At 51.1% G+C, this 27832-nt stretch overlaps 2 protein-coding genes across 5 annotated transcripts in view; one reads left to right on the forward strand and one right to left on the reverse strand.

Moving 5' to 3' along the window:
- The first annotated feature begins 1252 nt into the window (after positions 1–1252).
- MRAP (melanocortin 2 receptor accessory protein) lies at positions 1253–16673 on the forward strand. 2 transcript variants are annotated; one of them, XM_024758325.1, is made up of 3 exons: positions 1253–1497; positions 13696–13822; positions 16055–16673. In XM_024758325.1, the coding sequence occupies exons 1-3, from the start codon at positions 1392–1394 to the stop codon at positions 16416–16418; spliced, it is 597 nt and encodes a 198-aa protein (XP_024614093.1). In that variant the 5' UTR covers positions 1253–1391; the 3' UTR covers positions 16419–16673. The 2 variants fall into 2 exon arrangements, with proteins under 2 accessions (XP_024614093.1, XP_024614094.1); XM_024758326.1 differs by having other exon boundaries at positions 13696–13815; positions 16055–16427.
- A 1424-nt stretch (positions 16674–18097) lies between these two features.
- URB1 (URB1 ribosome biogenesis factor) overlaps positions 18098–27832 on the reverse strand; it is a 64906-nt gene continuing 55171 nt past the window's right edge. For 2 of the 3 annotated variants that reach the window (XM_024758244.1, XM_024758242.1), the window contains exons 32-39: positions 27529–27640; positions 25733–25839; positions 25072–25215; positions 23988–24097; positions 22321–22518; positions 20915–21156; positions 19883–20452; positions 18098–18886 (exon numbers count right to left, since the gene is read on the reverse strand). In XM_024758244.1, the coding sequence (XP_024614012.1) occupies positions 18705–18886; positions 19883–20452; positions 20915–21156; positions 22321–22518; positions 23988–24097; positions 25072–25215; positions 25733–25839; positions 27529–27640 (1665 nt within the window). In that variant the 3' untranslated portion in view covers positions 18098–18704. The remainder of the gene's footprint in view (positions 18887–19882; positions 20453–20914; positions 21157–22320; positions 22519–23987; positions 24098–25071; positions 25216–25732; positions 25840–27528; positions 27641–27832) is intronic. The other variant, XM_024758243.1, reaches the window with a different exon arrangement.

The following is a 27832-nucleotide window of genomic DNA, read 5'->3' on the forward strand; positions in this document are numbered from 1 at the left end:
CACATGCTGTAGTCATGCCCATTTCACGGATGAGGAAAGCCAGCTGCAGAGAGGTTAAGTCACTTGTCCAGGGCCACACTGCTGGGAAGAGCTAGAGCTAGGATGCAAAGTGGGCAGCCTGGCTCCAGAATCCATGCTTGTGTCCCCTACACTCTACTGTCCCTTTAACCAAGGACTCCCAGGAGGCACGTGTACAGCGGCAGCTGGACGTACGTGCACAGGGCTGTGCATGCCGTACGGAGTGTCTTTTCAAGTGGATCTTTCATCTCCTCACTTTGGAAACGCAGGAGCTCACTTCTCCCTTTCTAATCGACTGAACCACCGAGGTTCAGTTCAGGAGGAGGGGTCCCCGTGGAATGCTGCAGGCCCCCCAGGTGGGCCTGAAGTTATCCGGGTTCACTGTCTACACCATCAGTGCCCAGCTTTCCTCTGGCAGTGTAGACCTGAATCAAGAAGACTGGAAAGTTCATATATTGGAGGGAAAGTCCCCATCATTCTGTGCATTTTGATTTCGTAACTAATTCTAGGGATCCTCTCACATTTAGAGCTTCTCATTCCCAGTACTTGGAACGTTCCTCTTGATTGCATCTGTGCTCCTAGAAAAGTGAGTGTACAACTTGGAGTCAGGCCCTGACCAGCAGAATCCTCATCCCATGTGTCGTCAGCAGAGGGCTGGTGAACCCTATTCACCCTGGGGCCCTATTTCCCAAGAGCGCAGTCCACATGGGATCTTGACACGAAAAACAGCCTGTCTGAACAGAGGCAACTGACTGATTGTTTCTTGGGGGCTCAGATGAAAGCTGGGAAGTGTGCTCAATTGGAGAGGAGTGTCCTTTTGGTTTAATTCACTGCTGATGTGGACACGACAGGTTGCAAGTTCAGGGTTGACATCACTCAGGCCCTCGGATAAGGAATGTAAGCCAGTGATTTGCTGGTTGCTTAATAGCACCAAGCACTGCCTTAATGCAAGTCAAGGGCACTGACAGGCTTTTGATTTGCTGATTAACTTTTTAGGTACTTAAGGTAGAAAGTGACTGTCCTTTCCAATCGTAGACCACATCTTGCCTTTCAAGGGGCCCTGGGGGATCTGTTTTCCTGTTCTGACGCTGAGGGCCAACCTGAAACTGCACTGGGACTGCAGGCTCCAGCCTTGTAGCTCTGTTTGTTTTGGAGTTCCGTCAAGCAGGGCAGGATGAACGCTCTACTTGAACACTGAAGATGTCAGGCCCACCCCTCTGACCTTCCTCTGAGCCCAACGGCTCTGATAAGTGGGCAGGCCTTGAGCCTGGAGACCCACAGACACACTTGGATGATTTTACAGAAATCAGCCGGGCAACCTCCTGGTAGAGCTCTGAGCAGCTCCGGAGGGGCCACCTGCCAGCGCCGCAGGCATGGCCAACCGGACCAATGCCTCTACCGCATACGACAGCTACGAATACTACCTGGACTACTTGGACCTCATTCCTGTGGATGAGAAGAAGCTGAAGGCCAGCAAACGTGAGTCCCGAACTGGGAAAGCTGGCTGGGCAGAGGCTGGGGGTGAGTCCCGAACTGGGAAAGCTGGCTGGGCAGAGGCTGGGGGTGAGTCCCAAACTGGGAAAGCTGGCCGGGCAGAGGCTGGGGGTGAGTCCCGAACTGGGAAAACTGGCCGGGCAGAGGCTGGGGGTTGGCCCACATGACTTTTCTCCATTCACTCAAGAACTACAGCAGATGCCACCGGGAAGCCAGAACATGACTTGAGCTCGTGGATATAAGGGAATGGCGGGGGGTGAGGGGGGGTACCTGTTATCTTCTGTAATAAGTTTGGAACTAACCTCCTGAGAAACTAAGACACTTTGGGAGCAGAAGCTACTGGTAAGATAGATTTCTTGATAGAGTTAGATTTGCCTGGGGTTCCAATAAGCTAGATGAGTTTCTTCAAATTGCAGATTTCACGTTTTCTGTTGTCTCTATACAGATGTGGGAGAGAGTTACTGTGTCCGCTCCTAAGATGTGTGACTTACTAATTCTTATTAAAATACCCGCCAGTGCTTCATCTTCACAGTCTCAGGAAGGACAACCAGACAAGTAAACATCCTTTTCCTCCTTGCCCCTGCCCAGCCTTTATCTCTTGCGTAACTTGGTACTTTGTCAGCGATCTCTGCTGATTATTCCAGCTAGTCAGTCAAGATAAAGAGTTGACTGAGTGAATGAACATGAAAAACAAAACAAAACAAAAACAAAGTCTCAGTTTCAGGAGCCCGTCCTCTCTGCTTATTCTGAAGTCCCTTGGGTTCCTTGGGATTTCACTACCATCACACACTATGTCCTTCAAAAAGTGAACGCAGTCCTTCGGAGGAACGGATGCTTCTCCTATGAAAAGAAAGATAGTCTGTTACACACCAGCTCAAAACTGAAATTCACTCGGATGGTATCATTTAATAAAAGGAGGCAGATCCCTGGCAGGGCCCTTGGGGGAAGTCCTATAGAACGTCTGGTTAGGAAGTGTTCCTGTTTCCTGTTTCATTTACAACTTGCAAAAGCTGAGGACTTCTGTTTCATGTTTGCTGAGGACTTCCTGTATCCCTGGCACTGTAGCAAAACCTTTGGGGGGAAAATGATTTGGCGTGTGTTTTCTGATACAAGGTCTACAGTCATGATATTAAAATGCAGATTTTTTTTCACCTACGACTCACAATAAGGAAGACATATAGTAATAGGGAGAAAGTGGCAGATTTGAAATAAAAGCCCACATAAGTATATTATCAAAAGTTCAGAACTTCGGGATACATATTGATCTGGACAACATGTAGATCTGCATTCAGGAAAGACTTTTAAAAATTAACACGAATTAAATAAAATTCTGGCTCAGCTTCAGACACTCCTGTCTTTTCGTGTGCCAGACACCCCTCTCAGCCACCACCTGGGCTCCAAAGAGTCTCCCAGCTGCTTTGGGTGGGAGGACCATTTGCAGCTCTAGAATCTTAGAACCCCATGATCTCAGTCCTCTGCCCTTCCCCCCTTACCCACAAACAACTTCCATTTCTGACGAAAACGGCTGGTGTTCTCTAAATTGTGTATGAGGTTTGAGATGTTCTTTCTTGCATACTTGAACTAGAGTTGGAAGTTTACAACCTGGGGAGCTAGAAATGAGATCAAATAAGAAATTCCTCCTCAAACTCCCAAACCCAGTAAAGATTATCTCAGTGAGGAATCTCACCAGAGAGACAAGTCACCGCTTTGCCACCCCCCAGACAAGCTAGATGTTGGGGGCTTTTGACTCCTACAGGGGGAAGCCAGTTGCTGGGTCATCTCTCCCATGAAGAGTAAACATCAATTGGTATTTTCATAGCAAGGATTCAAGTTATGCATCTTAGGGGACTGACAAAATAACTCTCCCATATCTGCATACAGACAATAGAAAACATGATATCTACAATTTGAAGAAACTCACCCAGCTTATTGGAACCCCAAACAAATAAATTAAACTCTATCAAGAAATCCATCTTACGGAAATTCCCTGGCGGTCCAGTGGTTAGGACTCGGTGCTTTCACTGCCGAGGGCGCCAGGTTCGATCCCTGGTCGGGGAACTAAGATCCCACAAGCCATGTGGTGGTGTGGTCAAAAATTAATTAACTAATTAAAAAAATAAAATAAGAAAAATGTTAAATCTCATTTATTTTTTAAAAAATCCATCTTAAAAGAATATTCTGTCTCAAAAGTATCCTAGTGTCTTAGAAAGTTAACTCCAGATTTATTACAATGGATATCAGATACCATTTTATACCCAACCCCTAGATATCAGGAATCTTTGACACCCACAGGGAGAGGTGCTCCTTCTGGGATCCTTTATTCCTGTTTGCAGGTGGATTCCCAACCACTGCGCCACCAGGGAAGCCCTGACCACATTTTTTAAATATCTTTTTTAAAGTTTGATATGCTCCTTAGTAAATTACTTCACTCTACCAGTCAGAAAAAAATCAGTGTTAACGTTTTGGTGCCTAGCCAATTAGGGTTGTTCTGTGTCTGTATCCTCATGTGCACACAGGCACATATACATGTGCATGCATGGACATACACACACACCTATACACCCACATACAACTGCACTCCTACTTTGTGTGCTGTTTTGTAATAACTCCTGCCTGGAGCTGCTGAGGGGAAACTGAGAACTCCCTTGGGTGCCCTCTCTCCTCCCTGGGCCTGTCTGTAACTGTATGAGGCTGGGTCCAGTGGGTGGGAAAGTGGACATCCTGTCCTATGGATGCTCAGCAGAGCCCAGGTGGGGAGGACAGGCTGCTGAGCTTGCAGGAAGTTGTGTTATCAGCTGGTGACAATGACTCCATTTTCTGGTCCCTTTGGAAAACATCAACCCACAAGCTTATCTCCTTCTGCCCCCTGGTTTCAGTCTCTCTCCATCTTCACTTCCATCTCCTCAATCTCTTCTTTCTCTTGCTGCCCTATACTGAGGGCAACCAACCTTCTAGGTTTGCCCAGGACTGTCCCATGGATGCATATTGAGAAACCCAGGCACATCAGATGGTCACCTTAATTCTCCTCTCCTTCCTCAAGCCCCACAAACATAGGAACAGGGCTGCCACTAACCCCCATGGTAGAGAAAAATTAGAAAAAAGCCTCCTCCTTTGGGCACACAGCTAATCACAACCCATTCAGGTGGGGTCCCTTGAGCAGTGTGCAGCCTGTGTAACTGTTCATGGCGTCCCTGCATAGGAGGGACTCCAGGCTCAACCACGTGCCCTCTGCTCATTTCCCTGCCCCTGCCCTCCCCAATAGGTCTAAGCCCCCTTTTCCTCCTGGTAGTCCCTCTGAAATTAGGAACTGTCAATTTTGTTTTCAGTCTTTTCAAAGACATCCACTTCCGCACCAGAAACACTCCATACCTTTTCCCACCTTCTGGCCATTGCTCATGATTAATTCAACAATCAAAATTCTGTACAATCCATTACGTGTCAGACAGTTGCACTGGGAGCTGGAGGTATAAAAGCAAATGGACTAAATCCATGTCCTCGATTTTTTTTTTAACAACTTTTTTTTTTTTTTTTTTTCCGAACCAGGGAAGCCCAACAACTATTTTATTTCATTACCATATTGATCTATTTTGTGATGTTGTATTTCCAAGTAGGTTACAGACCTCATGACACTCCTCCAGCAAATTTAGGAAACTATTAAAAGTTAGTACATCACAGTACATCTAAACTCTTCAACAATTATTTCTTAGTATCATCTAATCTCCGGTCTATATTCAGATTTTCCCAGTTCCCCCCAAATGTGCATGAGAGCTATTTTGTCCACTCCATGCTGATAAGCTGCGTCTGGTCCCTGGAGTCTCTCTTAGTCTAGACCAGACCCTTTTTGTAGATGACACTGGCTCGAGGAAGAGATCAAGCAGGTCACTCTGTTTATCCTCAACTGTCCCGTCAAGTTGGAGATACTGATCAGTAATAAACGTTTATTTAGTTAATGGTGTTAGGCTGGAGATTTGCGAAAGTTGCCCACAGAGCACAGAGAAGGACACCCCTGGGGAGAAGTAAGAGGTGAAGGAAGGCTTCCCAGGGAAGATGTGGCAAAGCTGAGTCCAAAAAATCGATTAGAATTTGCCTGCTACTCAGGGGGCTGGCGCAGGGTAGAGAACAGTTACACTCCTGTAGGTAAAAGATGTGTTTCCGGGGACGGTGTTTTGGGAAGGGTGACAAAGGATGAGCTACAGATCCCCGGGGGCCAGGTTCTTGCAGGCCAGCCTTGGAGGATCCCTGTAAACTGCAGGGAGTCATTTAAAATTGTAAGCAGGGAAGAGACAAGGGCCGATTTGCTTGCTAAGGAAATGGCTCTGGTGAACATACAAATGTGAGGGTCAGTAGGGGAGTGGTGACACGTGGGCAGGACACAGCCATGTGCTGGGGCTGGAAGCATAAAGTTGAAAATATCCCTACCCTTAGGAGTTCACAGTATAGGAGGGAGCGGCCGCATAAGTGAACGAATGAGCGTGCTCCGGTGTTACAGCCATGGGAATAGAAGTATGTGAGGCTCAGAGAGGCCAAGTGACTTACTTAATGTCACGCAGCTGACTAGTCACAGAGCCAGGGCCTAAATTCCAGCTCTGATGCCTCAGGACCTTTCCCAGGACACTTTTCATGATCAGGGGGCAGATTCTCACCAGGATGTCAGATCCAGCAGAGCAGGAACCTTTGTCTACCTCTCTCTCTCTCAGTGGGGGAGGTGCCACAACTCCTCCATCTTCCTCTCTTCCCCCTCAACACCCCCACCCACCCACCAGGCCTCCAGAGGGCTCTCCATGGTTTGTCCAGCAGCTCCAGACAAACTCAGGCCTGGCTGAATGACCCAACCCCTCTGCCATCCAGTGGCCAAACCACATCTCCTCCAGGGAGGTCTGAACCCCTTCCAAGTTTGTCCTTCCTGGATGTTATAGGCTGAATTGTGTCCCCCGGCCCCCCACCAAATTCTTATGTTGAGATTCTAACTCCCAGTACCCCAGAAGGTGACTGTATTTGGAGATAAGACCTTTACAGAGGTGATTAAGTTAAAATGAGGTCATTATGCTGGGCCGTAATCCAGAGTGACTGGTGCCCTTGTAAGAAGAGATTAGAACACAGACACACACAGGGGGATGACCATGAGAGGACCCAGTGAAAGACAGGCCAAGGAGAGAGGCCCCAGAAGAAACTGACCCTGCTGACACTTTGGTCTTGGACCTCCGACCTCCGGAACTGTGAGAAAATTAATTTCTGTAGTTTAAGTTACCCCAGACATGGTACTTTGTTACAGCAGCCTGTATTAGTCCTTTCAGTCTGCTATAACAAAATACTATAGACTGGGTGGATTATAAACAAAAGAAATTTATTTCCCACAGATCTGCAGGCTGGGAAGTATGCAACAGACACATAGGGAATGCCCTGGGTTGTCCCCATGGACTCGAGGGCAGGGCACCCTCTCCTACAAGATGAGGGTCTTGGAGGACTCCTAATACTATCTGTCTATACTGTCTCTAAAGAAAATTCCTTAGAGCTAAGCATCACCAAGTCAGATTTTAAGTAGTCAAGCCCTGTCTTAGTCTCCTTGGGCTGCTATAACAAAATATCACAGGCTGGGTGGCTTAAATAACAGATATTTATTTCTCACAGTTCTGGAGGCTGGAAGTCTAAGATCAGTGTGGCAGTAGATTCTCTGTCTGGTGAGCACTTGCTTCCTGGCTTGTAGATGGCCACCTTCTCTTCATCTGCTCACAAGGCCTTTCCTTGGCGCAAATGGTGAAGGAGTGTATGTGTGTCTCTTTCTCTTCTTATGAGGTCACTAATCCTAATGAGGGCTCCACCCTCATGACCTCATCTAACCCTAATTACCTCTCAAAGTCCCCACGTCCAAAAATCCTCACACTGGGGATTAGGGCTTCCACATATGAATGGTGGGTAGGAGACACAAACATTCAGTCTATCGTGGCACCTTTGTCTTGGCCATCAGCTGAAGCAGACAGAGAGAATTCACTATGCACATCCTGTCTCCTAGATATATTTCAAATCAGATCTGGCTGTGTATGCTACTTTGTACCCTGCTCTTACTGACCTCACAGTATTTTCTTTTCCCATGTTGTTAAATATTCTTTCACAAAAATTTTGCAAATAGCTGCATGGTGTTCTAGGAATATGTATCTTTGAACATATAGAATGTTTCCAGAATTTTGCTCTTATAAGCAGTGGCCTTGGGGAGAGAAGAACTTCTTCCACTGTTGTGTGTTAAGTAAAGATGTCTCACCTATTTCTGTCCTTAGTATTTGAATTCAAAAAAGTTCACTAAAAAAGAAAAAGCCTAAAAAATGCAAAAGCAGCAATCTCCCTCATCCAATCTCTGTGCTCCCGTTATCACTGTGTCACTTTTGTTTTCTGTGATGGTCAGCAAAAGGCAGCATTGGGCAGTCTCAGGGATGCTCTGTTACTTGGCTTCGAAGGTACGGTAAGGTAAGCGTGAGTCCAGGTGAGGGTGGACAGAGATCAACCACGGCGAGCAGGTGACCTCCTTTACTGACAAATGTGACTTTCTCTCCCTGCCAGTTCCTCTGGGCTGGATCGCCAACCCAGTCAAACAAATCAGAAAGCATCATATCCCAGGTCTCTGCAGGGGCGCGCATCAAAGACAGAAAGATGCTGGGAATGCTTTGGGCAAAGAGGCAAAGCTCTCGCTCAGATCGTCTCACTGGAAGGTCACCTAGGGCAGCTGGTAGACACGGTGAAGTCCAGGCTGGGTTCAACTCCTATGTCAAGTAGAGAAGACAAAAATAGAAGAAAAAATCCCCGAGCTCATGTGTTAACCTAACAAGCAGGGAGGATTTTAAGATTTTTGTGTTCATGCCCAGACAGTGCAATCTATTCCATCATGGTTGGGCAGATAATTGGAAATGTCTAGGGATTTAGATATATTTTTATGAGCATTCAGTGCTGACTTGAAGGCTGTGGGTTGCCCTTTCCCAGGACGGCTTAAAATCTGGTGTGATTCTGTTACAGGGACGTCACAAGGATTGTTACCCTTGTGATTTTTCAGACGTGGCTTCTGTTTCACGGAAAGTTTAAGAATCTTCCCAACACTGTCAGAAAGGTGGAAAATACAAATCTGTTTCCTGAGAGCCTTCCTGAACAGACTGATTACACGTTTGATCTTCTATTTGTTCCCTTTTCAGCGGCTAAGCTTAGGAGAAAAAAACAGTCCCATATTCCAGTCTTATAGCAACCATACAGATTATTTTAATACCATGAGTCTCCAGATGCCACTCAAGTACTCCCTTTCAGGGAGTAGTGAGATGAGTTGATTTTCCTTGGGTAGTGTCTGGCTTTACGGCTGTATTACTTACCTCTCAGGTCAATATGTCTTCTTCCTTTAATTAGAGGTTAGGAAGAATTCGTCATGGCCCATATTGACTTCTGCTGATGCACTGCTTCTGGCGGCTTCAATAATAAGGCAGTCTGGTAAGCTGGGATGAAGTGAGAGAGTGGCATGGACATATAGACACCACCAAATGTAAAATAGGTAGCTAGTGGGAAGCAGCCTCATAGCAGAGGGAGATCAGCTCAGTGCTTTGTGACCACCTAGAGGGGTGGGATAGGGAGGGTGGGAGAGAGATGCAAGAGGGAGGACATATGGGGATATACGTATATGTATAGCTGATTCACTTTGTTATACAGAAGAAACTAACACACCATTGTAAAGCAATTATACTCCAATAAAGATGTTAAAAAATAAATAATAATAAGGCAGTCTATTCATCTGCTTCTCTGACAGCTAGGAGAGGAAAAACACGCGACTAACCAATCTCTTCTGAACACAATGCATAGACTTCAGGGTAAAGATTGGACAAAGGACCTCTATATAACTCTTCTCTTTTGGTCAGAGGGATCAAGTCCAGGTTACAACTTTAATTATGATGTTTAAGTCTTCAGCAAATGGTCAGTCCCATGGACATGACGTAAGCAGTGAAAGTGATTTTTAAACAAAGATATGAATATGTTTACCTTGGAACAAATTTCCCATCTAGCTAGCCCCATGTGGAGCTGCCAAACTTGAATGAGTCTGTCATTGCACAAAAACTGCTTGGAACTCTTACTTCGGAAATGACTTTGGTGGCCATGACACATTCTATGAAATGTCCACAGAGATAAATTATGTATTTCTTTGGAGAGTGGATTTGCTTCTGGGAAATAGTTAAGAATCACCCAGGGGGCTTCCCTGGTGGCGCAGTGGTTGGGAGTCTGCCTGCCGATGCAGGTGGACGCGGTTCATGCCCCGGTCCGGGAAGATCCCACATGCCGCGGAGCGGCTGGGTCCGTGAGCCATGGCTGCTGAGCCTGCGTGTCCGGAGCCTGTGCTCTGCAACGGGAGAGGCCACAGCAGTGAGAGGCCCGCGTATCAAACCAATCAGGTGGATGGACTTAAGCTGATTGATACCAGCTGGGTGTCAAAAATAAAATATCTCATAAAGTAGCAAAATTGGTGTGCGTGTGTGTGTGTGTGTGTGTGTGTGTGTGTCCTTCAAGGTAATTGCAAAAGAAGAATTTATAAATGTTTGATCATCGCATGTATTTTAGGAAAATTTAGATGACTGTGGAAGAGAGCAGATGATTATTTTGAAGGTCCGCATTCATTTGGATTTGTCAGTTTTGATATGTTCATTTAAAAAGTCAATTTTTTTACAGATTCAATAGAGAAAATTGGTTAAATTAACAGAGTTCCAGATAAAACAGATGTTGATTTCTCTTTCATGTACAAGTTTGAAGGATGGGATGGTAGGTCAGCTCCATGAAATCTTCAAGAAGTGGCTTTGTTCCAGCTCATATCTCTGCCATCCCTGCCATCCAAGCCTGGCTCTAGCCATCACATCCATGTTCTGGGCAACAAAATGGAGTAAGGGCATAAGAAGGGACATGGGTTTTAGAAATCCAGCCATCTCTGCAGAAGGACTCCTAGAAGCTGTCCTGTAACTGCTCCACTCACATCTCATTGGCCAGAACCTTGTCTCATGACCCTACTAACTGAAAGGGAAGCTGGGAAATGTAGTCTTCACGCCAGGAAGCCGTGTGACCTGCTAAAGGAGGGGTTCTATTACTATGGAAGCATGTGAAGGCAAACATTAGGATTGACAGCCAGCAGTCTATGCTACAATTACCTTCACTCATAGCTTACATTTTAGTGAGCTTGAAGGATACCGTGATATTACTTGCCACAAAGCCCTCGTAATTGAAATAATATTAGTTCTACTTACACATTGGTTCACGACCATTAAACAAGGAATTTTGCCATGTACGTTGCATATACATATTATTTTATTTAATTTGCCTAACAGCCAAAAAACACATACAATTATCCCCATTTAACAGATAAGGAGTTTATCTGTTAATAAATTTAGAGATGTAAAAAAGATTGCCTGAGATCAAACAGCTAGGAAATGACCAAGTCAGAATTTGTTAGCCTCCAGAGCCTAGGTCTTTAACCCCGTTATTATTCCCCAAGAAGGGAAAAACCTTGGGGTTAATTTTATTCTAGGGCCTTGGAGAAGAGGGAAGGGAAGGGGGGCTTTCCGTGGCTGGACCAGTTTCATTGTCAAGCCAGCCTGGTGCTCCTTGTTGTAAAGACAAGCCCACGGATGTTTAAACATTTCCAACACTGGGGAATGACAGCTCTCACCCTTGGTACAAAACGTTCTCTCAAGCACTTAGGCTGAACCTTCAGGAAGAAGAGGAAAAAACCCTATTTTCTTGGTTGCCTTTTTCAAAAGAACACGATGAAATAGAATATAGTACAGGAAACAGCTAGTGGCTACTGTTCGCCTTTTTGGTCTGGAGAAATGAAAATTTCACTTCTCTGAAGACGCTGTGTTCTGGGAGCGGTAACATCTCATTTCTTGCTCAGCATCTGGAGATAATGACCAAGGGCTGGGACAGACAGCGTGAGCCTGGAGGAGGGGAGCCTGGGGAAGGGGAGGGGGCGTCTCAACTGCTCAGCTTTGGGGGCTGTTTTCTTAGAGGCTCTGACGGAACTTACGTAGGTGCCAAAGACCTCAAATCCTGCATTATTTTTATGAAAGTAAAAGAGCGTTAGTGTCTGCAGAAATCTGAAACTTCCTTATACAATAAAAATCCCAAACCATATTTTCTGAAAACATACATACTCTTATACTTTGAGGGTTATACAATAAATTGGGACTCTTTGGGACAGAGCTGGACCAAAGCAGGTATTGTGGAATAATACACAGTGAGCAGGCAAGGAACACTAAGAAAGTCAGAGGCTTCTTTTGATTGACGTATACACACTACTGTATATGAAATAGATAACTAATGAGAACCTACCGTACAGCACAGGAAACTCTACTCAATACTCTGTAATGGCCTATATGGGAAAAGAATCTAAAAAAAAGAGTGGATATATGTATACGTATAACTGATTCACTTTGTTGTATACCTGAAACTAACACAACATTGTAAATCAACTATACTCCAATAAAAATTTTTTTTAAAAAGTCCTTAAGCTTAAGACAGATGGCAACAACCTCATTTCCTATTTCCCAGGAGCCCATACGTCCCCTGCAACAGTTTGTTGCTCTAGGGCACCCCCATCGGTTTCTCAGGTCAGGGACAGAAAGCCGAGGGGATGTGAGAGTCAGCCTGTGGGGCTTTGCTGTCCTTGCCTCTCTTCAGTGTGGTTGCCAAGTTGCTGACGCATTACTAGGTGGTGGAGGTCCATGATTCCTTTCGCGAATACTGCATCTGTTCCTGTTTTTGACACTTTTAGGACCTAAAATCAACTCTTCCAAGGTCTCAGTTTCTCCCTCTACCTGTCTTGGATCATAGAGGGCAGTGGTAACGATCTTTACTAAATTACTATTATTTACCCCACAAATGACTCACAGATCTCTAATCCTCCATTCATTCACTCAGTTATTTGTTCACCCATTTATAAACACCTTTTCATTTGAATCCATCACAAAAACCATCTTATGTTTGAACAGAACCCGACAGAAAGCAGGGCAGGGCTAGCACAGGCAGTGCCAGCAGGAATGCCGAGGATGCTGGGGGAGAGATGCAGCATCCTGAAGGGGGTCAGCGATTTCTGGTGGGCTAGGTTGGCCCCCTCTGGATCCTTAATAGCCCCAAGCAAAGCCTGGCTCCTGTACGTGCTTAATACATACCTGTTGATTACTATCCTTCAGTGGCTTCCTTCGGTCACACATGTAGGTGCCTAGCATATCCTGGTCTGGGGTATCTTGTCCTGGGGGCATGAGTGTGTCTGGGAGAAGATACTTGCAGACACTAATTATGAGCCTGGTCCTCTGTGCCCAGAGCCAAAGACAACCCCCAAGGGAAACTATACCCCTGCAGTTCCCTAGCAACTTGCCGAAAGTTCCAGACCCGGAGTCTCAGAGAAAGGAACCTCCTGACCTGCCAGGATCTACCCAGGGCCCAGAAGAGACTAAGCACCTTTCCCGTTTTCCCTGCGTCCTTTCACCTCCGGCCACAGATACAGCCAGAGTAATGGCTGCAATAGTGCTTTTTCCTCCTGCCACTGCCCCGCAGCTGGGCCTGTCCCTCGGAAAGAAAGGGACCGGCTCTTCCCACCTCTAGCAGGCTGGCCGTGGCAGGCCTCGGGTGACAACTCCACAGCGGGAAGGGCCTGACCCTTCCTGCGGCAGGCTGGCACAGTTGCCTAGCGCACATCTTTTTTCCTAAGTCTCTGATCTTGGGGTCTTTGAAGCTGTCCCTAACCAGGTCGGTAGGGGCTGCAGCCCTCACAGGGGAGGGGAGGCCGTCTTGCCACGAGAAGCTGCTCACAGCTCTTTCTTCTCCCTCCCGAGAGGAAGGGAAGAGGGGAAATCCATCCTCTGATCATCAGTAGCAGCTGAGAAAGCAAACCCATGAGGTGCCACCCAACTTCATTTACTGTTTTTTCCCCTCAATAAGCCCCCTAAACTCACCCAGAGGCCCGTGGCCCTGGGAAAAACGCCAGGTCCCTGCTGCTGCCCGTTTCCTTCCCAAGGTTATCATTAATGGAACAATCTGCCCCCAGACCTCCACCCCCCATCACAGCCGAGAAGACTTAGCCCCAGAGCCCCATCCCCACAGCACATGGGGGCCCTCGCTTCCCGGCCGTGGGCCCTGTGACATCACACTGACGTGGAGACGCGTGTCCGCCTCCCACAGATTCGATCGTCATCGCCTTCTGGGTGAGCCTGGCAGCTTTCGTGGTCTTCCTGTTCTTGCTGCTGCTGTCCATGTCCTGGCCAGCCTCCCCGCAGACGAGGAAAGTAAGGACAGGCGGAGGTATGTGGTAAGTGGCCACGTGAGGGGCTAAATAGGGGGTACCCATATGTCCCAGGTGGAATATTATTTGGCCATAAAAAGGAATAAAGCCCTGATTCATGCCACAACGTGGATGACCCCTGGAAACACTGGGCTACGTGAAAGAGGTGAGGCACTGAAGACCACACGTGTTGTGATTCCCTGGATGTGAAATGTCTAGAAGAGGCAAAGCCACAGACAGGAAGCAGATTAGCGGTTGCCCAGGGCTGGGAGAAGGCAGAGTGAGTGGGGCTGACTGTTAAGGGGCACAGGGTTTCTTTGGGGCACGAGGTAACTATTCCAACATAGATTGTGGTGATGGTCGCACAACTCAGGGAACGTACTAAAGACCATTGAATTATAAACTTTAAACGGGTGAACTTTGTGGTGTGTAGACCATAACTCAGTTAAGCTGTTGCAGACCATGAAGCGGAAGTTAAATTGGAGGTACGATCCATGCGTTCCAAGTAGTAACTAGAGCCGAGCTCGTTGTATGGTAATTCTCCTGTGCTACGCAATTGGCCTCCCGAATCCAACTTTCCCTTCCAGCTGAATCCGCCCGACACAGCCACCGCTGTCCTAAGGTCAATGCTTACAAGGGGCCCTATACCACCTCTCTCCCTGCCATAGCTCATGGGACCAGGGGTGGGCAACCAACCCGGAGAGGGCTGGTCCAGGGCTGGCCACTGCACCTAGAAACATATGGCCTGGCAGGGGAGCTGGGGCCACGAGGCACTGAGGGGGCCAGAGGAAGATGGTGGCTGGGTACCATTATGGACCAAGAACTCCTGGGATGTGGGAACCGTGGGTCAGCACAGGCAGCTGGGAGCAGGGAGAGGTGGGCAGGGCTGTTCTGAGAGGAAGAGAAGAGGAGCCTCCAAGTCCCTGAAAGAACCAGAGGGCAGCCCCCCTGCCTGAGGGGGTCCCCCTGCCAGTTCCCCGAGGGCCTGTGGATCTGCGGATTCACAGACCTGCCTGGAGAGGCCTCTGTCTCTCCTACCCCCTCGTCCACCCGCCCTGTCCATAGTGTCTCATGCACCGGGTCTACACATACCAGGTCATTCTGGTTCCCTTGGTCACATGTGGGAGGCGGGGACCAGCTTTCGAGCAATGAAGAAATCCATTCTTGCAGTTTTCAGAACTCACGTTGACGCTAAGCAGATTTTTACCCCCAAGAGATCCCCGAGGGACAAATTACTGAAATGGACTTTCTTTTCTACTCTCCTGCGGTGGAGACTTGGAGCAAGCCCTGTGCTAGGGACAGTTCGCGAGGATACTCAGCTACCTCCCAGCGGAAGGTTCCCCAGCCTGGTGGGCACACAGGGGTTTTGCGCATCTTCTGGGCTACAGTTTTACCACAGGGCAAAATAATGACGCTCTTTGTCCTGACTGGCCGCAGGGCTTACTACAGAAAATGCTCTCCAGGAACTTTGTGACAAGGAATGCTCAGGGCGGCCAAATAGATCCTTAGTTAGATTTAGGAAAGAGAATGCTGAGCTGCTTCCCAAAGAGTCGTTCTTTCCATGATGGAAAAAAAAAAAAAAAAAAAAAGATTGTGCTAGCAGCATCTGAGTCATCTGGAAGGAGGGCTTAGCTCCCTCGTGCTCCCTTCCTGGCCTTCTTCATTCACGTTCCAATTATGACCACATTTGAACTAGTTCTCTAGCTTAGACAGCTATCGGTACATGGCCTCATCTCATCCCGATACCCACAAGGCAGTTATCGTCCCACTTCACTGATGAAACTCAAGGCAGGCGGGATGTGTCCTGTGCCCCCAGCACCTCGAGCGCAGGAGGGTCCATCCAGGGAGGATGGATTTCTGACTCAGATACAAGTTGGCATGAGGTACGGACACGAGGTGAGCTACACTCAAACACGTGGATGGACAGAAGGTCAACCTCCCCCCTCCCATCCCCCCACCCCTGCCTCCACCAGCTGTGAATCTGTGACATGAGGTCAGAGGGAAAGCCCCAAGGTCAGGGTCACCATTGAGCACTTCCTCTTCTCTTCCATTTCTCCACTGTGGTAGCCTTGGTGAGCCAGGCTGAGCCCGCCCCCCAGCCCTGGGCCTGCTTCCCTGGCAGAGGGGCTCTCGCCCTGTGACTCTCCCCTGCAGGCTTTGGCCAGGCAGGAGGGTGCAGCAGGGAGTCCCCTCCCCAACCCGGGGAAGGACAGCTCTCTGGGCAGCTTGGACGCTTCCTTCCCTCTGCTCTGTCCGCAGGAACAGTGCCCAGCACCACCCAACGTGCCCCTGGAGTCTCGGCCTCAACCTCCCCTTCTGTGTCTGGAAGCAACCCCAGCATCACGGGGCCCCCCAGGGGACCCCGCTGCCTCTACCGAGCTCGGTCGAGGAACCAGGTGGCAGAGCGTCAGGCCCCGTCCAGCAGCTGCAGCAGGAGAGTCCCTCCACCTCGGCCCCCTTCCACCCCCCAGAGCCACCCTGCTCTCCTCTGGGAACTGGCCCTCGATGGGGACCCGCACGGTACCAGCTGACGTCAGGAACTTCAAGCCCAGTGAGCCTCCCCTGCAGACAGAACCTCTCGACAGTAGAACCAACAACCCAAACCAGGGCCATTGCTGAGTGAGCCGGGGAACTCAAACCAACCTGGACACACACGTGCCCTCTGAAAGCCTGGTTACAGGTAGCACGATGTGCGACCAGGTCAGGAATGACTGTACAAGGGGGCGCATGTGTGCATTTACCCAAGGCTGGCAACAGCCCATCTGGCCGAGGGAGGAGGCCCCAAATAGTGCTCATTTCCTTTAGTGCACTTAGCCTGCCTACTTACTGCTCACGCTGCTTTAGGAAGGATAGAAAAGTAAAATATGTATGAATTAAGATTAAAAAATATTCACTGATCTCTACTATGTCACTTCATAGTTTCCGCTATTACTTCTGCAATGTTTTTTTTATCAACTCTGAGTTCGCTTGGCTGATCTGCACCTTCTTTAGGGCGCCCAGGGAGTGCCTGCCAGGTCCCCTCCCCCCATCCCCCACTGACACCCACTGTCACTAAGATGGGGCAGTGTGTGCCCGGCCAGACTCGCTGACTGTGGTCAGGGGACCTGAGCCACACCTCCGACCTCCCCAAGGCCTTTCACAGACAGAGCCCAGGGAGGCGTCTCCCCGGACAGGGCAGTCGGGTGCAGCAGGCAAGGCTTACGCCCAAGTGGCAGGAGGATGCCGTGCTGTGTGACTTCGTGTGACGTCTGATCTGAGACCCCCGATGGACCTAGTTCTCTAGTGCCTGACAGCCTGCCCCTGGCAGGTGCCAGCACCACACCACAAAGCTCGTAAACCTCACCCCCCTCCATCCCAGGTGACTGAAAAATAATCCTGTACGGTGAGGGCCAGGCCTGGCCTCGCCAGCCCGGGGGACCGTGGGTTAGAAGGGAAGATGGGGGAAGGGAGACTGATGGGCTCCGGAGATGCAGAAAGAGGGCAGAAAGGACCACATGGGCTTTCCAACTTGAATCTAAACGTAGGATTCTGGCTTCACGACATTCTAAGAATATTGTTGTGGGTGTTTTGCAGGCGAGGGAATAGGGGAGGTAAATGCTCCTTGTCTTCTAGACGATGAGCCCCACTTGTGGGAAGGGGACAAATGCACAGAAGCGTTACTCTTGACTTGGTAAAAATCTTAAGTCATTAAAAAAACCAGAAAAGGGCTTCCCTGGTGGCGCAGTGGTTGACAGTCCGCCTGCCGATGCAGGGGACACGGGTTCGTGCCCCGGTCCAGGAGGATCCCACATGCTGCGGAGCGGCTGGGCCTGTGAGCCATGGCCGCTGAGCCTGCGCGTCCGGAGCCCGTGCTCCGCAACGGGAGAGGCCACAACAGTGAGAGGCCCGCGTACCGCAAAAAGAAACAAACAAACCTGAAAAGAGTCTAAACAACACTGGAAGGAGACAAAAGTGTAAATGTTTAAGCTGAAACCAAGCCATTGCCAGTGCAATAAACATCATATGGGCAAATAAACAGCCACCTCCCAGGTGGCAGACAGGGAATGCGTGTGCTGACGTGGCACGAGGGCCCAGCAGACCCCTGGGCACCTACCTGGGTGTGCAGGAGGGTACATGCAGAGCTTTAAATGATCAGGACCAAATTTTATCTGGGAAACCCATGAAACTTCATATTCAATGTTGGTCAGCTACAATATCAATTAATGTAGAAATCTTAAAAGTCAAATCCTGACCTCTGAAATGCAGGTCTCTGTAGAATAAAAAGAGCCTGTGATTAAACCAATTAAACAAAACACAAAAACCTAACATAAATAGACATTTATTAACAAGTTATAAAATTCTAAATCCCCCTTTGAAGCAGAATTTTTAAAAATATAGGCTATCTTTCCAAAGCAGAAGTCAAAACAATTTCATACTTTAAGGATTTAGTGTAACACCCTTTTTATTTACTAAAATAACTTAACACAACACTGGCAGGGCTTATTTATTCAAAAAGTTCCACAAAGCTTTGTTTTAAAGCCTTAAGGCAAACTTTACATGTCTCTCTTCTTGCTCTTCTGCCTGATATATCTCTGGACACTTCGGCTTTAAAGTCCACGAATCCCTTAAGCACTCAGAAGCGCCACCTCGATTTGTGGTATTTCTTTGAGGAACAATGAGCCCCTAAGAGGAAGGGTCTTCGCTGACTGGGGCTCACGGCCCGAAGGTCCCCAAGCCCACTGTAACCCTGACCGCTTTGCACACGTGGTCCCTTGAGCTTATTATTTATCAGTCAGTTAAACGAAGCCAACTTTTCCTGTCAGGACACCTGGTCAACATTCAGAGCTTGTCATCTCGCAGGCCTTCCATGGAAACCCTTGATTCAACCTGACTCCTAGAGCCTGCAGCCGGAAGCGCCAGCCACACAGGGTTAAGTGTCAGGGATCGCAGCCGCGATGTCCTTGCAGAGCCTGACGATGGCCTCCTCGTCACCACCTTCCACGTCCTCCGAGGCGTCGAGGACCATCCGGACGTGGGTCAAGAGGGTGTCTGGCCGCTGGGCCCCCAGCCAGATGTCCTTAATGTACAGAGACACCAGGAATGCAGCAGTGGCTGAGGAAAGGGACAAGGCCATTAGAACGCAATCCGGTCTGTCAGAAAACAAGTCACCCGCCCACACGCACAGGGGCCCGGGGCTGTGCGAAGCCCCAGACGGCAGTGAGCACGCACTGCCATAAATTAATTCCACCGTTGCCTGACTATAAGTCAACCTTTCTTGTTCATTTTAAAATTATCTTTTCATGCAATGAATGAATGTGTGTGAAATGTAAAAAAAAGTTACTACAAGTCAAGTCTCTTCCTTGGTGCTGACCACCCAGGCCAAGAACCACAACCGAAGTTGGGGAGGAGCGGCCCGGAGTCACTTCCCATCATCCCCTCAGTGGCACAGGTGAGAAGGTTTACAGGCCCAGATTCAATTCCCCGACTGCGGCCACAGGAGAGGGCAGGGCACCCCGGCTACCAGGTGAGCTCACCTGCTGTGCTGTGGGCCCGCCCCCTTCCCTGCTCCCCCTCGTGTCCCTCATCCCCCAGTGAAGGGTCCACCCTCCCGGATGGAGGAGCCACCTACACATGGTCACAGCCTCCCTCCTGTCCTCCTACAGCCTTTGCTGTTCCCTCGTCTGTGCAGTCACACCTTTATTAAGCACCTGCTAAGCGCCAAGCACATCAATTGTGTGACTTGTGTGTTTGTGTGTGCACGTGTGTGCTCGAGTGTACACACACACACACACACACACACACACCTGGCCATGACATGAAACGTAACTCTTCACGTGGGTAATAACGGTAGCGTCCCGGTGGGACACAAGGTTGTGACGTGAGCATCTTTCTCCACAGTAAGCAAAACCATCACTAAAGGTTTCTTTCACCTGAAGGCAAAGGCAGAGATCTCCTCTCCCCCTACACTCAGGGCCCCGTGGCCCTCTCCGCGATCCTCAGAACCGTGGAGAGGGGCCCCCAAAGGCTTACGACAGGCTCGAAGGAACAGGAGATGCTCCCCACCCCAGGCCCACTCCCGCGTTGCTTCGACCTGAGCACCAGGCTTACCTCGCGTGGCTGCATCCTCCGCGTTCAGAGAAGAGAGGTGGACGGCCTCGAGTATCGGCCGGTAGGGGCTCCCGGCGGGGCCGCGGGCCGCCCCCAGCTGCAGCATGACGGCATTGAAGAGGCTGGCCGCGCTCTGCTCGGGCCCCGCCCGCCCCTCGGCGCCGCAGAACCTGCTGTACAGCCTGAACATGCCGCTCGCCACGGCGCTGTCCTGAAGGAGGTCGGCCACTACCGCCGGCCGCGGCAAGACGCAGCTCCTGAGCCAGCCCAGGAGGCCCGCCATCTCCACCCGGCCGGGCGGGCTCGCGGCCGCGGAGCGCAGCACCCAGCCGGCCACCAGGACGGTGACGGCGCCCACGGGGCCCAGGCCTTCGCTCTCAGGTTCGGGGTCAGGAAACGCGGGCCCCCAGTGGGTCAGGATGGACCTCAGGAGGCCCCTGCACGCCTCCAAGGTGGACGCCGGCAGCTCGGGGTCCACCGCCTCCTCGGCCTCCCCAGGCCTCCGCTTCCGGCCCCGGAGGCCTTTGGCTCGGGCTGGCCCAACTGGCTTGTTCTTATCCTTGAGCATTTCTGTCTCACACACACACACACACGCACACGCACACACGCGCGCGCACACACGCACACACACACACATACGCGCATGCACGCGCACACACACACACACACACACACACACACACAGAGGAAAGAAAAAAGGCGGTGAGACTGGTGTTCCGCCCACCCCCTAACACACACACAGATGCAGATGGTGGGGCGGCCCACGGGCTGTGCCCTCCCGGGACGCGTCCCCACGCTTGGAGCACAGCGAGTGCTCAGTGCCTCCCTGTGACCCATCGTCACTGCTATCGTAGCAGCTGAGCGCTGGTTAGCGGCAGAGCTGGGACTCAGAGCCGGCCCCCCGCTCCCTCTCGGGCTATGAAGACGGACAGGCCCTGTCTCTAAGCTGCAGACATGCCGCTCAGGGACGGTAAGACTCCGGCTGCTCCGCGGGGCAGCGAGCACAGCTTGGGGAGCGGGTCCGACACTCACTCAGCAGCTCCCTGACTTGGCATCTCTCCGCGGCTGCTCTCAGGTCCTCCTGGAGCCTGACGTCTCTCTCGACGAGGCTCCACTGGTGCAGGAGGACGAGGGCATCCCTGGTGGACAGCACAGTCTCGTTCACGGTGAAGCGGTTCATGTCCCTGAAGGCCTGCAGCACGGTGGCCCGGTACCTCAGCACGGAGTCGAGCGCCCCGAAGAAGCTGGTGAGCTGGGTGGAGGCCAAGGCGGGCCTGCGGGAGCCAACGCCACGGACTGAGCCAGGGCCACCTCCTTGTCTGGCAGCCCAGGACCTCGTCCTGCAGCTCAGCACACCGTCCACTCACAGCCCGGGCGACCCTTCACAACAGACAAGAGCGTGGAGCCCAGCGCACAGCGCAGGAAACAGGGAGCCCCTCAAGGGGAGGCAGAATTGGGGCCCGGAGTCTGAGCTCCACCCTGGAGGCACAGAAAGCGCTCTGGAAACCGGGAGAGCTGGGCAGAGCCTGCGGTGAGGGTGCCCGCTGCCACGCTAAACAGCTCCAGGACCGCCAGTTCCTCTCCGACTCAGGAACTCTCAGCCTCGAGGGAAAAGGCTCGGCAAAGCCCGGGGACGGCACCACCCACGGCCAAACCTGACGGTGGGCACTGTGGGGACGCACATCCCTCCGAGTTCTAAGGAATTTAAAATTCAAAACCATCTGCCTTCCACAATTTTAACATTTACAATCAGTATTCTGAATAACAATCGGTTCTCAGAGACCAACGTGTCTTGGGACAACCCCAAAATAAGAAACGGGCGCTCTGGTATGAATCCAACGATTGAATTCCAAACAACAGAAAACCAAATGCCCGGTTCTTTATCAAGAAAGTTTCATTCTGAGATGACAATCCATTGGCTATTGATCCTCTGGTTTCAATCAGCATACCCCTGTTCCCAAATCAGAAATCTGAGGGCACACAGTGTATTTTCTCTAACACAGTAGAATCTGAGAAGAACTGAGCTCTCCTGAGGAAACCAAGAGTGTAATTCCAAGGGGAAAATACTGAAATTTTCAAGGAATTCATGGATAAGGGAGCCCATAGGCTAATGAAAGCGGAGGCGAGTTTGGGAACAGCTTAACTTTCCTAGGCTTAGATCATGGAAAATATGTTCTTTCTATAAAACATTTTGAGTGCTTGGATCCAAAAGTCCACTAGACGGTTTGCTGCTAAAAATGATCTGGAATGACAGGCTTTAGGTTTTTCGAGTGTGCTAAGTTCTCAGGGCCTTGAAAGGAACCGCCTGAAGTTGACGTGGAAAGAAGAGCAGCTGAAGTAGGTTTCCTGACGTCACCGAAGGGATGGCAGCCCCCGCCCAGAGCCTACCTGTGGAGCCGTGACCTCCAAGGGGTCATGGCCAGTGGGGAGGGGCTTACCTCAGGTGCTTCGTGAGCACAAGGAGAACGTAGAGGAACTCGTCGACCAAGTGCAGGGCGAGCAGCTTCGGGGGCTCCTGGGACCCAGGCTTGCAAGGAGGCTGCTGCCCTGCCTCCACGCCTCTGTCCCCCAGGGTGGTCACCCACAGCGTGTGCAGCAGGGAGATGAGGTTGGAGAGCAGCTGAGTCTCCAGGAACCTGAAATCAAATGTGGGAAAGTCCACTGTCTGTCACATCCTCTCCTCCCAGTGACATCTCCTGGAGGGAGTGGGCGGCAACCATGGAAGAGACTGCGACGGTGGTGACCATCCCAAGTGGCAGGCCCCTCCCCTCTCCCCCAACCATCTATCCTCGCACCTCCCGCTGCAGCCCCCAAAGAGGGGGACACAGCATCTAAGTGAACACAGGATGTCTGCTACAGAAATGAAGCTCCACCCCAGGGCGAGGCCCCAACCCTCCTTTCTAGACAGCCAACCACCTCAGTCCCCACTAAGGGACATTCTGGAGCCGCTGCGGCACCGTAGGAAGACCCTTCCCGCCCACGAGGACAACTCAACCCTAAAGCATGAAGGTAACAGCCAGGAACAGATCACCAGCCAGTGCTGCCTTTAGATATAAGACATTACTTTCTTTCAGAGAAAAATCTTTTAATTCTTTTTAAAAAATGCACAAAAGGAAAAAAAAATGCATGAAAGAGCCTGGATATCCCCAGGCTTATCATCATAGGTAGCTGTTTGAAAGAAAGATCCCTGCCACCAAGAGCTGTCTGCTGAGACAAGGTCTTCATCTTTTCACACAGCCTCAAACTTAGGAGAGTGTTAGGAATCAAAACAGATCACACTATGGACTGAACCGTGTCCCCTGCCCCGTTCAGATGCTGAAGCCCTAACCCCAGTGGGACTATATTTGGAGGTGGGGCCTTTGGGAAGCCATTAGGTTTAGAAGTCATGAGGATGGAGCCCCCATGGTGGGATTAATGTCCTGTAAGAAGAGAAAGAGACCAGAGCTCTCTCATTCTCTCTCCCTGGTCACGTGAGGACATAGTCGGCAGTGTATTTGCCAGGAAACGAGCTCCCACCAAACCCAACCATGCTGGCCCCCCGATCTCAGACTTCCAGCCTCCAGAAGGCGAGAAAATGAAACTGTGTCGTTTGAGCCACCCGGTGACAGCAGCCCCAGTAACAAGACAAACACCCACTCCAGCCCTCGACGCTGCTCCGGCACCGGCTCTTGGCCGAGCACCTTGACCCTGGGCGGGAGTGGAGTGCGAACCCACATCACCGCATGAGCGTTCCTGAAACAGGAGCCCCCTGTTTCTGCCTCAGGAAGGGCAGAGACCTTGAAACCTCAGATGGGGGACCCCACTCCAGGGGAGGAGCCTGGACCTGGCACAAGAGACAGAAAGGTGTTGTAGAGGATGCTGTTTCGGGAACACAGATTCTCCGGGACACTTCCAGCCGACACGAGAGATGGCAGGAGGTGCCACGGTCTCCGTGTCACCTCCTTCTGCTTGACGCACAGCACACACACTCTCTCGCTCTCACACACACACACACAGAGACACAGACACACACAAAGACACAGTCACACACACACACAGACACACACACACAGACACACAGACACACAGACACACACACACAGACACACAGACACACGGTGCTTACTTGCTCTCCAGGATGTGGAGGATCCACGTTAAGAGGCTGTAATCCCGCAGGATCTCATAGGCAGATTTGGCATCCCGGGCAGCATTCTGCAGAATTTCCAAAACCCAATTCTGCAAACCCAGAACAGAAAGTTACTCTGCAGTGGGAAAACCTGACTTACTTGATCCAGGGAACACTTTAAAAAATCGAATGCTATGTTCCAGTTACAGGCGGGGGCTGCGCGTGCCATCTGCTAAGTCCGCAAAGGTGGTGGCCGTGTGAGACCACCCTTCCCCACAGTGACAGCCAGAGCACATAGACGGCCACAGCGAGCTCGGGCCCGGGGACGCCCACCCGCTAATCCACCACAAGCAGAGACACGGCACGGAAGCCACACGGCCCGCATCCGGGGCAGCCTGAGCGGGGAGGAGGGCGGACCCATTTCTAGCCCAGCCATGAACTGCGGGCGGCTCATTCATTGCCTTGATTTTACCACCTGGAGGGGACAGAAAGATGGGACTCCTGCTGGAACTGTTAACTGGGTGCTTTAGAGTTCTCACAGGCTGTAAAAAATAGAAATCTACCGTACTCGAATTCGGTTTATTCAAACTCACTCCTATTTACCCACATTTTACATGATACCACAAGCAGAAGCTGACCGGGCTAGAAATTAATCAAAATACTGATGAATTCTCCCAGTTACATCTCGTGCGACATGAGCTCTGGCTCCAGGGGCAGAGCTAACGTGCAGACTCCCTCGTCCGCTGTGAGGCAGGCAGGTTCGACTCCCGACTCATTTTCCCGCCGAGTTTTGATAACCTGCAGCTTCTGTGCATCGTGAGACATCCTGGTGGCTCGGGCGTGTCTCCAAGCACCTCAGTCATTTATGGGGTGACGAGTTTCTAGAGCTTTCAGCCGTTCCAGAGCCACCTGGGTACTCATTACCTCCCTCCCTCTCCACAGGCCCTGCCCCCAGGCCAGGGCACCGGAAGCTAATGTAGAATCGGGAGGCCAGGCTGGGTGGGACTCCACGGGGACTTGGCTGGCAGATGGAACCCCGTGCAAGGGCCCGGGCCTCAGCCCCCCAGGAGTGCTGGCCGCCTACCTGGGCCACGTCGTCGCAGAGCGGGCTGCTGAAGAAGGACAGGATGACGTGGAGGACGCCCCGCCTGGCGCAGAGCTCGTAGCAGTACTTGTCCCGCATCCCCTGGCGCAGAAGCCCAAACATCCACTCCCGCTCCGTCTTCTGCTGTAACCCAAGCAACCAAGAAACTATCGTTAATAAGTGAAGGCCTTTTCCCCTGAAAACTCTTCAAACGCCAGTACTTTCAACTGGGGGCAAAGGCTGCAGCACAGCCGCCCCCACCCTCCGTTTCTGGGTATGTTATTAAAAACCCTCCATCTCCTCTCTGCTTCCATTTCTCCAGGTCAGGAATGAGGGACCAGGTCAAGTTTACACAGTGGACTGTGCTTACTCACAGCGGGTGTTCTGTAAAAGCACATTAGTATTCAACCCAGGGCTTCACCAAGAAAATAGAACGAGGAGGCCATGACTCGAGGCCTCTGGAGTAGTCTGTGAGGTCTGAGAAGCCACCCAAGAATCAAGGTGTGGAATGGGAAGCGTTTCCACACATAGGCCCACCTGGCCCCGAGCTCCACCCCAGCCTGTGCTCTGTAGCTGACAGTCTCCTCGGGGAAACGTCAGCGCAGTGGCTGGGCATCCCATTTAGGAGTCTTTCCAGGACCCCGAGACCTCAGAGCATTACCTCGAAGTCCGAGCTGTAGAAGAACTGGTAGAAGCCTGGAACTTTGTTCATGTTCAGGTACTCATGGGACAGCAGGAACTTGTTGACCTTCAAATACATGTGCTCCTCTGTGAACACAAGCAGACAGTCACTCACCATAGTGCCAACAGGACACCCCGTGGCCGGCTGGAGTAGGGGAGCAGGGCCCTGGGGGGCGGTCAGACATAAATCCCTGCCCCCTCGGGGCTTTCCAATCCTTATCCAGGTTATTAGTTCTCAAGAATTAAAACGCAGTTAAGACACCTTAGTTCTACACAGCACACGGGCTTCTCTTGCGGCCCAGGAACCACGTGAGGATGTCCAGTCCTTCGGAGACGTCACCCCTCCCCAGGCATCAGCCCACTGCCTAAACTCTAATCAGCTGGTGGGGAGAGCGGGGCCTGGCCACACTTCAGACAGCACAGGGCTAACACCCAGCCCACCGGCCTCCCACTGAGGAAACTGCCACAGCAAAGGGGGCTCACACGCGCCCTGGGTCACTTGGCCCTTGAATGCAGCGGGGCCGACACCTCCTCCCCCGGTCCCAACCCTGGACCACTGATGCTGCCCTGTGCTCCAACACCGACAGCAGGTCTGATGTGGGACAGCTTGCCTGGGGGGCACAGACTGGATGGGAGGCCAAGACCATCCACCGTGACCTCTGCTGGGGTATTTTCACAGAAGAGTTTGTTCCTTTGGAGTCTAAATGGCTAATTACCTTCTTTCCTCCCGTAACTTCTAAGGTAAAGAAAAAAACATGTAATAAAAATGATACGGGGGGACTTCCCTGGTGGCACAGTTGTTAAGAATCCACCTGCCAACACAGGGGACACAGGCTCAAGCCCTGGTCCGGGAAGATCCCACATGCCACAGAGCAACTAAGCCCGTGCACCACAACTACTGAGCCTGCGCTCTGGAGCCCGTGAGCCGCAACTACTGAAGCCCGAGTGCCTAGAGCCCGTGCTCTGAAACAGGAGAAGCCACCGCAATGAGAAGCCCACGCACCGCAACGAAGAGCAGCCCCCGCTCGCCACAACTAGAGAAAGCCCGTGCGCAGCAACAAAGACCCAACGCAGCCAAAAATAAAGATACGGAGGACATGAAAATCAAATCTGAATTCTAACAGCAACTTGACTACAGGTTGATTGTGGGGCCTTGAACAAGCTATTTAACCTTGGGGGCCCCAGCTGGGAGGCTATCTCCTCATCTAAAAACAACCATGTTACCTCCAAAGAACCCTGTGGTCCCTAACGTTATCAACATTCTACGACTTTTCACTAATTACCAAAAAAAAAAAGGTCCTATGATAGACTGACTTGTGCTCACACTGCCTCGGCGCTGCCCTGCTGTGAGGAACACAGTGGAGTGTTTCGTGTTCCATGCCCTGGGTGACACCTGCACGGGACCCACAGGCCGCTTGTCCTCTAGCTGGTGAGCTACACTGACGCTGACCCCCGAGCTCAGAGCGGCAGCTGCCACCACGGACGGGCCTCCGTGTCAGGTCCCTCTAAGCGCTCGCGTATGGATCCGTGACGCGCCCGAGCAGCCCCTTTGGCAGGAGCTGTGATTTGCTTTACCACAGCTTTATACCCCTACAGGCGAACAGGAACGTAATCTCCCCCATCACACACACTCTTCTGTGCTGTGCACGTGTGGCCCTGATCCGTCTCCCTCACACGTGTGGTGGACTGGTTACGCCTGCGGGATGAACGCCTCCAAGTGGCCTTGCTCAGCCTCAAACTTTCCACCTCACCCCAACCTGATCCTGTCAGTGGTACCTGGTTTCAAAATCTGCAAGGCTGCCCTGGCGATGAAGAGAGTCAAGGTGAAGGTGAGTCTCATGTTCTTAGTTCGGATCCCGTTCCGGACTACGTCCAACAGGTACAGTACCTTCAAACCAGGAAAAAGGGGCGCAAAAAAAAGAGAATTTGCAGAACGTCTGTGATCAGCCTTATCTTGTACAGCCTAAACCACGGCTTTGCAGAGTGGCCTGCTCCTCGCACCCCGGGGACCACCCAAGCTGACGCCTGTCCCCACCACCTCAGGGCGCAGCTTCTGAGGCTCTGTGTGTCCTGGGTGACA

Source organism: Neophocaena asiaeorientalis, unplaced genomic scaffold (assembly GCF_003031525.2).
Source record: "Neophocaena asiaeorientalis asiaeorientalis breed wild unplaced genomic scaffold, Neophocaena_asiaeorientalis_V1.1 scaffold45, whole genome shotgun sequence".
In the NCBI taxonomy this organism is placed as follows: Eukaryota; Metazoa; Chordata; class Mammalia; order Artiodactyla; family Phocoenidae; genus Neophocaena; species Neophocaena asiaeorientalis.